The sequence below is a fragment of the Giraffa tippelskirchi genome, chromosome 7 (assembly GCF_054371585.1).
Source record: "Giraffa tippelskirchi isolate mGirTip1 chromosome 7, T2T-mGirTip1v1.2.pri, whole genome shotgun sequence".
Taxonomy (NCBI): Eukaryota; Metazoa; Chordata; class Mammalia; order Artiodactyla; family Giraffidae; genus Giraffa; species Giraffa tippelskirchi.
Window position 1 is genome coordinate 6648664 of NC_137281.1, and position 13087 is coordinate 6661750.

The 13087-nt window shown below is 59.8% G+C and overlaps 1 protein-coding gene across 2 annotated transcripts; it reads left to right on the plus strand.

The window, feature by feature from the left end:
- Nucleotides 1–1513: 1513 nt before the first annotated feature.
- KCNC3 (potassium voltage-gated channel subfamily C member 3) lies at nt 1514–13087 on the plus strand. 2 transcript variants are annotated; one of them, XM_081514679.1, is made up of 5 exons: nt 1514–2401; nt 6411–7518; nt 8633–8824; nt 9067–9193; nt 10097–10144. In XM_081514679.1, exons 1-4 carry the CDS (start codon nt 1514–1516, stop codon nt 9168–9170), a joined length of 2292 nt encoding a protein of 763 aa, XP_081370805.1. In that variant the 3' UTR covers nt 9171–9193; nt 10097–10144. The 2 variants fall into 2 exon arrangements, with proteins under 2 accessions (XP_081370805.1, XP_081370804.1); XM_081514678.1 differs by lacking the exons at nt 9067–9193; nt 10097–10144 and adding an exon at nt 12834–13087.

A 13087-nucleotide genomic window follows, 5' to 3' on the forward strand; every position in this document is an offset into this window, starting at 1 on the left:
GCGCCTGCGCTCTACCACCCGGCGGCTAGGCCCGCCCAGGGGGCGGGGCCGGACCCGCTGCTCGGCGGTCCGCCTAGCTCTGGTCCCGCCTTCCATTGGCCCCGCCCCTATCCCCCTGCCCTCTCTCCAGGACGCTCCGACACTGACTCCGCCCAATTTCCTATCGGCCCCGCCTGTTGCCTCAGCCTAGACTGTGCTGCCCAGTGTTTTATTAGTTTCTCCCCTCCGCCTCCCTTAAGACTCTCCTCACCAGTTCTCATCCATCCCTCGGTTTTCCTGGCTGCAGTCTGCCATTATCTATACCTTGTCCCCTCTCCTTCACCGCGTTCCCCCCTTTAAGGCCCTGCTGACCCTTAGGACTCTCTCCTAGGTTATCTGGCCTCCAAGACTTCCCGTTCTAGGTTCCACCGCTCCGTCCATCCCGATAACCTTGTACTCTTTGCAGGTCTCACATTTTCCTTAGCCATTCTCTACACTCTTAGCCCTGCCCCGCCCCCGCCTACCCTGGTTGCTTTCAAGTCCCTTAAAGCCCCTCTCCTCTCTTAGTCTTGCATTTCCTCAGGCAGTTTAAGACGTTTTCTACCATTCGTGGACCCCACCACCTCTCAGTTTCTTCCCATCCATCCTGGCATTCTTCCGGTCCAGCTCCGGTAAATCGGGCCGAGTTTGCAGCTCCGACCCGGTACTTTCTTTACCTCTCCTCCTCCATTAGACCTAGTCAGAAGCTCTCAGGTTTCCGGGCCTCGCCTCATTCCGTCCCCTCTCTACTGGATCTTAGTCCCTGTTCCCCTTTCTCTGTTCCTTTTCAGTCCAGCCTAGTGCCACTCTTCATTTCCAGTTTCCGCCCCTCGTTCAGTCCCGCCCCCTCACCCTCCCACAATTAGGACTTTGTAATTTCTGTGCCCCTGCCTCTTCTTAAGATCCGCCCTGCCTCGTCCAAGCAATGTTAGGATCCCAACCCGGCAGTCTCCATCTGCCCCACTCCACCAGGTACTGCTTGCCGGCTCTTTAGGCCCGTCTCCATCCAATTCGGACGGCCATCCGCCTTGTGGCCCAAGCCCTGTCTCCGCCAGCCTCGGACAGTCAGGCCCCTTTAAATAGCTTGGACAAATCCTATTCGTCTACCCGGGGCGCTCCTTTTTTTAGTTAAATCAAATCTCTTTCTCACATCTAGCCCCGCCTCCTCTGTTCTCCTAGTGCGGCCAAACCTGGCAACTTTCGCTTCCCATCCAGCCCCTTTAACATCTCGGTCGGCCCCGCCCCTAATCTCAGAAAGATCCAATCGGTGTGTCGCATGTGCGGCCCCGCCCCGTCCAGCTAGGCAGTGTTGGAGTCTGGGTCCTTTTCCCAGTTTCAGCCCCGCCCCATCTCTTCCAAGGCCAATCAATTCAGTTCCTCCCTCCCTTCGGCCCCGCCCCTTTCCTCCATCGCCTCCTCTCACCCAGTCACATCTGTCTCTACCCGTGGCTCCGCCCCCACAACGCCCCGCCCCTGACGCTCCGCCCCCCATCCAATGCTGAGCTCAGTCTGCGTCTCATCCTTCCGCGGGCGCCAGGGGGCTTGCAAACAGCAGCCGGCGCCGCCGCCGCAGCCGTCCGAATCCCCGCCGCTGCTGCCCTCGCCGCCGCCGCCACCGCCGCTGCTGCAGCAGCAGCAACCTGCGCAGCCCGGCCCCGCCGCGTCCCCGGCGGGCCCCCCAGCACCCCGAGGGCCCGGGGGCCGGCGCGCCGAGCCATGCCCCGGGCTGCCGGCGGCGGCCATGGGGCGGCACGGCGGCGGCGGTGGCGACAGTGGCAAGATCGTGATCAACGTGGGCGGCGTGCGCCATGAGACGTACCGCTCGACGCTGCGCACCCTGCCGGGGACGCGGCTGGCCGGCCTGACGGAGCCCGAGGCGGCGGCGCGTTTCGACTACGACCCGGGCGCCGATGAGTTCTTCTTTGACCGGCATCCGGGTGTCTTCGCCTACGTGCTCAACTACTACCGTACGGGCAAGCTGCACTGCCCGGCCGACGTGTGCGGGCCGCTCTTCGAGGAGGAGCTCGGCTTTTGGGGCATCGACGAGACCGACGTGGAGGCCTGCTGCTGGATGACCTACCGGCAGCACCGGGACGCCGAGGAAGCGCTCGACTCCTTCGAGGCACCCGACCCTTCGGGCGCCGCCAACGCTGCCAACGCCGCGGGCGCCCACGACGCGGGTCTGGACGACGAGGCGGGCGCGGGCGGCGGCGGCCTGGACGGCGCCGGCGGCGAGCTCAAGCGCCTCTGCTTCCAGGACGCGGGCGGCGGTGCCGGGGGCCCACCAGGGGGCGCGGGCGGCGCGGGCGGCACGTGGTGGCGCCGCTGGCAGCCCCGGGTGTGGGCGCTCTTCGAGGACCCCTACTCGTCGCGGGCCGCCAGGGTGAGCTCTCTCTCAGAGTCCCCATCCCCCTCCCCTCTCCTGGAGCTCCCAGACCCTCAGGAACGCCCCATCCTCGCCCTCAGCCCCTGGCCCCTCTCAGACCCTCCTGGTCTCTCAGCCTCTCAGTTTCTTAGAAGCCTCTTACCCCATTCCTGGGCCTCCCGTACCCCTCTGAACACACACCCCTCTCCTGGCCATCCCCAAATCCTCAGAAGATGTTTCTCCAACCTTCAGAACCCTCCAGACCTCTTTCAACCCCACCCTGCTTCTCTAGTCCATCCTAGATCCTTAGAAACTTCTCCGATGGGCCAATCTCCTAAACAACCTCCCCACCCCCGCCTTTCCTGGACCCCGCTAGAGAGCTTTCAGATCTTTCCTCAACCCTCAGAGTCTTTCCAGCCTCTTTTCACCTCTTCTTACCTCTCTGGGCACCTTTCAGACCCTCAGCGTACTCTCCCCCAGCCTTCAGTTTCTTGGACCTCCCTAAATCCTCAGAAGACATTGCTTCCTAACCCTCAAAGTGTCCCAGGGCTTGTGAACACTCTCTCCATCCCCTACAGACCCCGTGAAGCCTGCTCTTCAGTTCTCCAACCTTCAGTCCTGTAGGCTCTCCCAACACCTCTCTCATTCTCCCTCCGCCCGTCCCCGAATCCACTCCCTCTCTCCAAGTTTGCGTCTCCTGGTTATCTTTGAGCCCCCCTGCTTCTTCTGCCCTTTAAGTCTCAGAATAGTTCCCACCCCACTCTCGGAGCCCCCGGGACCCCTCTGAACCTCGAAACGACTTGCTCCCGCTAGGACACTCCCCCCTCGCCCTCATTGCAACGCTGAGTCTTGGGGCATCTTCTCTCCTGGAACCCTGCTGCCCCCTCTGTGTTTCACATCCCTTCTCGCATCCTTCACACCAACTCCTCTCCTGAGGATTTCTCAATACAGCTCCAGACTTCCCCCAAGGCTTCACACTCCTCCTCAACGTCTCCAGAAGAGTCCCGAGCCCCCAGAATGTCTTTCGTCTTCAGAACTTTCCATATGCCCTCTAGAATCGCTTCTGCCTCATCCACAGATTCTCCCAGCTTCTCCGTTCCATTGTTTAAACTGCATAGCCCACTCTCTATCTCTGGGACAACCCCACCCCCACCCCATCCTCAGCCTCCCAGCCTTTTTCCTAGTCACTAAATGATTTTCCTTCCTGCTCCAGAACTTTTATCTAACCTCAATCCTTGGGACCCTCAAGTTATCAGACCCAAAACTTCCTTCTCAAAATAGCTCCCAGTTCTTTCTTTGTTTCTTTCCACCTGTCCCCCCATCCCCGGCTCCAATCCCTGCTCGCTTCACCTTTCTCAACAACCCCCGCCCCCCACTACCCAATCTGAAGCCTAGAACTGGGCTCCTGAGCCCCTCCTGACCCCCCTCCCCGCAAAGTGAACCAAAGAGTCCACACTCCAGCCTTATCCTCTCTCCCGCCTTATCGCCCTCAAAATTCTAGCCCTCCCCCAAAGATCCCTTCATCTCCCCCCTAGAAAACTTTACTCAAAAATCTGTAACTTCTGAGGCTAAATAGCTATCCTCCCCCCTAGTTCTCACTTGAACCTCTTCCTTCTCCTAACTTCCTTCCTGTGTTGATGGAGAGAGGACAGTTCAAGATAGCGAGAATTAGAGAAAGGAGGGAAAGAGGAGAGACTCCAGCCCCCTTCCTAGCCTCCTGGGGACCCAAACACCCGGAGGAGCCGTCCGGCACCCTCCCCCCACCGTGCCGCGTCCTGGGCCGGGAAGGACGCGGAGCCGCAGTGCCGCATTCGCGCCGGGGGAGGGAGTGAGAGGGAGGGGGGCCCGAGGCACTGCATAAAGTTTGGTCCCCGGAAGCGCTGAGTTGGCAGGATTTGGGTTTGGGGTGGGGGGAGGTGGGGGAGAGAAGATGCGGAAGGGACGTGGCCCTAGATGCCCCCTCAGGCCTCTGAGAGTCACCCTCCCTCCATGGCCTGGGGCGACCTTCCCTCTTGTGACCCCATTGAAGGGTCCTGAGGTGAAGCTAGGGGTTCAGGACAGCTCCGGAGGACATTTATTTACTTTACAGCTGTGTTTTGAGTGTCCATGTAGTGTCAAGCACTTTCTAGCCTTCAAGTGAAAGTTTGAGAGTCAAAAGCTGAAGCCAGAGCAAAGTGGAGGGTCCGGTTTCCTCCTCCCTCGCTCCCCTCTCTGTGATCTCCCCTTTCCTTCTTACAGGGACTCCATGCCCTCCTACCCCTTCTGCTTTTGAACCATCTCGGGACAAGGGGGTAAACCAGTACTGACGCTGTCCAGCTGCGCACTGCGGCGGGTGCCCACCTTTCTTTCTGTGTCCTGGGAGGGAAGGAGTTACTCAAGCTCCTGGGCTGTGGCCTCCCTCTGTGAAGCGGCACCGCGGCTGCGCACCGCCTGCTCTGCTCCGGCCCGGTAGGGGTTAAGACTGCCTCCAGTCCCTGCGGCTGCGCACTGCGGCGGGGGAGCTGTCCGTGGTGCTGGCCACCGCGCGCCCCGCCCCCTGGCCCGGCCGGCCCGCCCCCACTGCAGTGCCGCAGCTTGCGCGGTGCGCCCAGTTCGGAGTGGGGTGCGGGGGGAGCACCGGGCATGCGCTCTGCGCCGGCCTCTGGCCTCTTAAACCACTGCGGAGAAACGAAGAGGTGGGTGGGGCAGAGGGCCAGCGCTGACCCTCCCTCCCCGCAGGCTACCCCAAGGTCTAGGGTCGTCTCTGCAGCCTAACGCTGGCTCTCCCCTCTTCTCTGAAGCCCAGTCTCTCTCTCCTGTACCCATCTGACTAAAGCTCCCTCTGTCTCAACGCCCATCCCCTTCTCTCAGGACTGCTGAGACCTCCTGCTGAAACCCTACTGCTTTGACCTCCCTTTTACATATTCCTAGGGGCCTTCAAGATCTTGACCCTGCCTTCAGTCCTCAAGGCCTTCATCAAAACCCACACCATTGTGCGCTCAGGACACAGATCCTTCCCCATCTTGAAATGACCCAGGCACCCCATACCTCTGAACCTCCGACCAGTCCCCTCACCTCTCCTTGGACCTAGCTCTTACCTCTCCCCTTCCTCTATGCCCAAGCCCCGGACATTCCCTTCCTTTCCAGAGCCTTAAACCCCATCCCTATCATCTTCCCTTTTTTTCAGTCTTGACCCTTCACTTCCTTCTTTCTTCAGAGCTCTGACACCACTCCTCTCCTCTGTGGGTCCACCCCTTCACTGTTCTCTCTGGGTGAGGGCCTCACCCAGCCTTCTCTGTTTTCTCTGACTCGGTCATTAGCATCATGGTCCTTAAACATTGGCACCTGAGGTCTCAACCTTGGCTCCCCTTTAACTGATGCCCTTATAACCTAACAAAAGCTCAAGCACTGATTTTGGAGCCAAGTCCTTCGTATATTCATCTAATGTGATCCTTACAATAATCCTGTAAAAATAAAACACCAAAACTTGAGGTTCAGAAGGCTTAATCTCCTTGCCCAATTAGGCAGAGAAAAAGCTGGATTCAAACCCAGGCTTTCCTACTCTTAACCACCTCCTGGTTCTGCCTCCTCACCACCTTCTCCTCTTCCCCTTCCCCCCAGCTCCAAGCCAAGCCCCAAAGCCTCTGAGACACAGGATGCATGATTTTAGTCTCCCTTCCCCCATCCCTCAGCAGAATCATTGGACCCTGCCAGGGACCCCTGAGATACGACACAGGGAACAGGAGGGGGAAGGTCTAGGAGACAGCACAGAGCCAGAAATTGCTGTTTCCAGGAAAGAAGTGGACCATCTGCTGCTGCGGCTGAGGCCAGCTCCTCTCCCGAGCTGGGGGAGAGCTGCCTCTGATCCTTTTGCAAGCTTTAGAGAGAACAGGATGCAAGAAGTGATGGATGCATTGGGGCTGGGACACCCGGATTCCCCTGGAGTTTGTATCTGACAAAGGGGCCACTGGGAGGGGCTTGGGTAGCTGGCTGGTCGACCAGATGCCTAGGTCACCTTTTGCCCTCTTTCTCCCACCTTGTCCCACAGTATGTGGCCTTCGCCTCCCTCTTCTTCATCCTCATCTCCATCACCACCTTCTGCCTGGAGACCCACGAGGGCTTCATCCACATCAGTAACAAGACAGTGACGCAAGCCTCCCCGATCCCTGGGGCTCCACCGGAGAACATCACCAATGTGGAGGTGGAGACGGAGCCCTTCCTGACCTACGTGGAGGGCGTGTGCGTGGTCTGGTTCACCTTTGAGTTTCTCATGCGCATCACCTTCTGCCCAGACAAGGTGGAATTTCTCAAGAGCAGCCTCAACATCATTGACTGTGTGGCCATCCTGCCCTTCTATCTGGAGGTGGGGCTCTCCGGCCTCAGCTCGAAGGCCGCCAAAGACGTGCTGGGCTTCCTGCGGGTCGTCCGCTTCGTCCGGATCCTGCGGATCTTCAAGCTCACGCGGCACTTCGTGGGGCTGCGCGTACTGGGGCACACGCTCCGCGCCAGCACCAACGAATTCCTGCTGCTCATCATTTTCCTGGCCCTGGGTGTGCTCATTTTTGCCACCATGATCTACTACGCCGAGCGCATTGGCGCCGACCCCAACGACATCCTGGGCTCCAACCACACTTACTTCAAGAACATCCCCATCGGCTTCTGGTGGGCCGTGGTCACCATGACAACCCTGGGCTACGGAGACATGTACCCCAAGACGTGGTCGGGGATGCTGGTCGGGGCGCTGTGTGCCCTGGCCGGGGTGCTCACCATCGCCATGCCGGTGCCCGTCATTGTGAACAACTTCGGCATGTACTATTCGCTGGCCATGGCCAAACAGAAGCTGCCCAAGAAGAAGAACAAACACATTCCCCGGCCCCCGCAGCCTGGCTCGCCCAACTATTGCAAGCCCGACCCGCCCCCGCCCCCCCCACTCCCTCCTCACCACGGCAGCGGAGGCATCAGCCCCCCACCCCCCATCACCCCTCCCTCCATGGGGGTGACTGTGGCCGGGGCTTACCCGCCGGGCCCCCACACGCACCCTGGGCTGCTCAGGGGGGGAGCGGGTGGGCTCGGAATCATGGGGCTGCCTCCTCTGCCGGCCCCTGGGGAGCCCTGCCCATTGGCTCAGGAGGAAGTGGTTGAGATCAACCGGGCAGGTGAGGAGGGGTCACCAGGGGTTGGGGGGGCGGGGTGGGCAGGCAGAGATCGGGTGGTGCTGAGGGGGCAGGAGGTATGTGCTGAGGCTCAGAGGTGGTCAGCAACAGATATGGGAAAGAGGAAAGTGAACAGCAGGTGTCGAGGCCAGAGAAGCAGCAGGGAATCAAGCAGTGATGGAGAAGCAGGTTTCATGTGAAAGAGTTTTAGGGAGAGACAGACCTGCATCCAAGGTATTCAGGGGGTCCGGGGGAGGGCAGAGTGATCAGCCATATGGTGAGAGGGACTCAGAGAAAAGGGAGGGGTTCAGAGAGACATGGGGAGGGAGTTTCACGTGGGAATCAAGGGCCAGAGACAGAGGCCAGGGGCAGCTACAGCTTATGTGATGAAGGAAATGAGAGGAAAGTTGACTGAGCCTGTGCGTCCCTCCCCCCAGGGGAGTCTGTGTCTCAGAAGCAGCAGTTGGGACATCTGTCCGGGGCAAGGGAGCGGCTGGGGGGGCCCCACCCCCATGCCTTAAATAGGTCAAGAAAGGGAGCTGGGCCGCCTGGCCCCCTATCTTGCTCCCTCAGCCGCTGACCCAGTTTCACACCAATTAAAAATAGCTGGAGTCAGAGCCTAGGGGACCCCCACCTCCCCCTCCCTCATCTGTCACCTTCCCAATGCCTCCCCACTATGCCCTTGCCAGCGTCCAACACTCCTCCCTAAACAACCACCTCCCAGCCTCCTCATCCCTCCCAACCATCCTTCCAAATCTATCTCACACCACGCACCCGACCCCAGCTGTGTCCCGTTCGGTCCATTTCAACCACGCAGCCCACCAGTACCCAGCTCACTTCCCAACCACCTCTTCCCCTGTTCCTGTCCCTCCAAACACCCAATGCCCTAGCCCAGCGCTGCCCTTCTCGGCACCCAGTGCCTGGCCTGACTCCACTTTCTGGCCTTCGACACCCTTCCCTGCTGTCCTTCCCAAGACTCAGCACCCTCCCGGCCACGACCCGCTCCCCAAACCCACCAGCCACACCCCCAACCCCCTGCACCTCTGGCGCCCTCTCCTCCACAAGTTCCCACAACTCACTGTCGCTTTTGTGTCTCTGTCTGCCCCTCCGGACATAGATCCCCGCCCCAACGGGGACCCTGCAGCTGCTGCGCTTGCCCACGAGGACTGCCCAGCCATTGACCAGCCTGCCATGTCCCCGGAAGACAAGAGTCCCATCACCCCTGGGAGCCGGGGCCGCTACGGCCGGGACCGAGCCTGCTTCCTCCTCACCGACTACGCCCCATCTCCTGATGGCTCCATCCGGAAAGGTGAGGTGCCCTCCACTGGCCTCCCCCCCCGGGACCCTCCCTCTCTCTCCTCCCCTAGGGGAGGAGAGAGAGGGAGATGGGGGAGGAGGTGCTGGACTTCCCTTCCCCCACCTCCTGGCCCCCAATTCCCTCCCTCTCAGACCCCCTCCCCCAAATTTCCTCACCACTGACCCTTCACCTGTCTTTATTGCATCTCCATTCCCCCCCCCCCCGGAACCTCCGGCCTCTTCCCCCACCCCCAGCCACCGGTGCTCCCCCACTGCCCCCCCCAGACTGGCGTAAGCCAGGCCCCCCAAGCTTCTTGCCCGACCTCAACGCCAACGCTGCGGCCTGGATATCCCCCTAGTGGACGAACCCCCTCCCCCCGGGGTAAGTAACCCCCACCCCTCTGAACCCCTTCCCTCCTGACTAACCCATCTGAGAACATGCAGCCCCCACTGACCAAGACTCCCACCCCTCACTGTGAACAGCTCCATCCAATTAACCTCCAGCCCCGACACTGACCCCACATCCATCTGCCCAGGACTCGCCCTGCCTCTCACTAACTCCTAGAACTAACCCCACCCCTCTCCACTGTGTGCCTGATCCCCCCCAACCCCAACGGCCTTACGACTGACCTCCATCCTCACCCCCATCCACATCTCTCCCCCTGCCTCCCGCCTTGGTTTTGCATTTGTTTGTTTAATCAAGAAAAGGGGGCACATACCCAGGATGTTCTTCTGAATACAGGATGGGGTGAGAAAGACTCAGCCACTTATGCAGTCACTCGTGGCTTGGCCAGCACTTACAAGCACCCACATACATGCTCCTGGCACAGTGCTAAGCATGGGGAATCAACAGGGAACATATCAACCCCACCCCCTACCCCCAGTTTGGTGGGAGAGGCAGACGCAGACCCAGACCTGAGGCAGGAGAGCAGGCTGAGCTGAGGAGCCCTGTCCTGGGACCTGGGGAGGATCAGGTCCACTCTGGGGCTTCGTGAGGAGGCACTGGAGTGGGGAGATTGCAGGTCGGGAGGCCGAGGTGGAGGCTGGAATGAGGGTACAGGGGGAGAGGACGAAGCCTGAGCCAGGGTCGGAGCTATGGGGATGGGGAAGAAGAAAAGCAGAGGAACAGGGCCAGGACTGGGCAGGGGAGAGGTCAGAGAGAGAGAGAGGGAGGGGACAGGAGGTGAATTATTCAGCAAACATAACCACGCACTTTCCACATGCCATATATTCTGTAATCCTCACAACAACCCCAGCTAACCCCGAACTTCATTCATTCATTCAGCAACAATGATTGAGGGTAGAGTTCCAGGCACTGGAGATTTGGCAGAGCACAAAGCACAGATCTCCCATCACAGAGCTGATACTCTAGAGCCCTGTGGCAAGGTACTATAGCCAAGGGCCAAACCTGTCTGCCAGTTGCTTTGTAAATAAAGCTTTATTGGAACACGGCCACTGTCTACAACAGCAGAGTGGAATAGTTTCAATAGAGATGGTATGGCCCATGAAGCCCCAGAAATATTGACTATCTGGCCCTTTACAGGGAAAGTTCTTCACTCCATGAGTGGGGGAAGCAGAAAAATGATGATTACTCTAACCAGGTCAGATAAAGGGGTCTGTGAAGGTCTTTCTGAGAAGGTGACCCAAAACTTGAAGCTCAAAAAGGACCAGCCGGGCAGAAGAAAGAGGTGCTGAGGTGGGATGCCCCTGGTTTGTTAAAGGAACAGCAAGGAGCAAAGTGTGGTTGGAGTTGAATGGCCAAGAAGAGAGGGGAGGAGTCTGGGGGGAAGGTGTTTTTGACCATGGTGAGAGGCTGGATTTGATCTTAAAAGTGTTGAGACGCCACCTGAAGGCACCTGGTCAGTCACTTACTCATTCAAGAAACACCTATGGAATCTTCCAAATGCAGAAATACAGCTTAAAGAATCCCTAGCCACAGCCTAAGGAGATGCCGAGCAGGACTCAGGGAGCCTCCAAGGAGGACCGCATCTAAAGCCCCTTGTTTCACAGAAGCTCAGAGAGGGCCATGGCCAACCCCCAGCCACAGAGCAGATGCAGGACAAGAAGCCAGGCTTCCGGGCTCCTAGTCCAGAGGGGACTGTCTGGCTCTTCTTGTTCCATTCCTGGACCTCTCCTGTTGCAGCACACACACACCCCCCACTCCCCTGTCATCCTCCACTGTCATCTCATTACCAACCCCCACCTCCCTGTTCCCATCTCAGCCCACACCCCCGCTTGCACCCAGCCCTGTTACCTACCCCCTTTGTTCCCCCACCCCCAGGTCTGGATGGGCCCCTATGAAATTGAGGGGTGGGGCAGGAGGACTTGGGAATGGGGGTAAGGGAGGTGTGGGGGGATCGGTGGGGGGGGGTAGGTCTCTGCTTCTTTTGCCTCTGATGCCAAAATCCATTCATTGAACTCAAATAATGGCTGGAGCTGATGGGGCTGGCTGAACTCCCTCCCCCAAGGTCCTGGATCCCTATCCCTTCCACGCCTGTCTTCCTCTTTTAGCTTCTCCCTCACCCTCCACTGTTCCCTAGCCCCCCCCCCCTTTCAAGACCCTTCCTCCTGACCTGGTCCCCACCCACCCCATCAGCCCCCTTCTCTGTCTTCCCTCAGGTGCTGCTGAGTCCAGCACCTGACCCGCATTCCCCGACTCCTCCTCGGTACTCCCCCTCCTCTCTCCCTTCATCCTCCCCACCCACCCGCCCAAGCCACCCCGGAAGCTCCTTCCATATTTGATGTCTCCGGCCGCCCACATTTCACTGCTCCCCTCCCGCGGAAAACACCAGAGAGGAGGAAGAGATCCCGGCGTTTCTCCGGCCCCCCAACAGTGAGGCTGTGTTGGGGGGTTCTCCCTGGCCACCCTCACCCCGCCGTGACTCTGTGTATTTCTGTCCCCAGCTCTTGTCACCGCCTGAGACCTCGCGAGACCCTCGATCCCCCCCTGCCCCTTTCCCCCAGGTTAGCAACTGGGAATGGCTGGGAGGGGGTGCCTCCAAGATACTGGGCTTCCAACTCCACCCCCCCCCCCAGGCCCTGTCTCCTCCTGTCAAAATGCCCACGTCCAGACTGACCCCTTGGTACTGGCTAGGAAAGCCCTAGAACAGCCCAGATACTGGCAGAACTCTCAAGACATTCCTAAGTTTTCAAGAAACCCCACACCCGCCCCTAAGCCTTAGAGCCCTTGAGTATCAAGACGCTGTCAGGACCTTCCCATCAGAAGGTTCCCATCTGAAAGCCTGATGAGCCTTTAAAGATAGCCCATTACGACCTTCGGCTGAGCCTTGCCGATATCAGATTGCTCCCGGAGCTGTCCTTCAGCACCACACCACCCCGGCCCCACCCAGGGGGCACTGCCGACTTGTGCTCCGTTCAGCCCCTCACAGTCCACCCCCCCACGCCCCGTCCTCCTCTTTCTCCGTCTAGGTTAGCCCCCCACCGCCTGCGGCCCCACCCATCCCCTCCCAAGCCCTCCCCACCAGCTGCTCGCCCACTGGCATTCCACCCAAGCTCCCTCCCCACGCCCCTGCTGCCCACCATCTGCCTCGCTGCCCCCGCCCACCTGGGCCAATTGGGGGGAAGGGGTTGGAGGGGCGGGCGGCGGTGGGGGTAGGGTGGGGGAGGCTCGGTGGGTGCCACCTTGCCTCCTAACCCTGAGTCTCTCCCCTCTCCCCATGTCTGAACCTTTCTCCTTGATGCCAACTGACTGTCCGATTTGTTCACTTCTCTCTCTCCATCTCCTTGGTCCGCCTCTGTCCATCTACCCGTTTCTTGCCATCTGTCGCCCTGTGTCCTGGTGTCCGACTCTTGTCTCCACCGTCTCTCTCTCTTGCCTTCTGTGTCTCACCCTCTCCCTCCATCTCTTCCTGTCTCTGTCTCCCTCTCTCTCTCCATCTCATATCCCTTCTGTTGTTTCTCTCCTGCTTCCCTCTGTTTGGGGTCCCGCTGTCTGCTGGACCCTCCGCCTGCACCCCCATCTCCTCGCTCCCTCCTGTTTCTGCCCTTCCCCCCGCCCCCAGGTTACGAGAAATCCCGCAGCCTGAGCAGCATCGCGGGCCTGAGCGGGGTGTCCCTGCGCCTCGCCCCCCTTGCCACTCCCCCCGGCTCCCCCAGGGCCGCCCGCCGCGCTCCCCCAACCCTGCCCTCCATCCTCTAGCGCTCCCCTCCCCCCCGTGGGGGGACTCGGGGGTGACAGGGAAGAAGGTCAAAGGAGCTGGGGGTGGGGGGTGGGGGAAAGGGGGTTTTTTTACAAAAAAAAAAACAAAAACAAAAA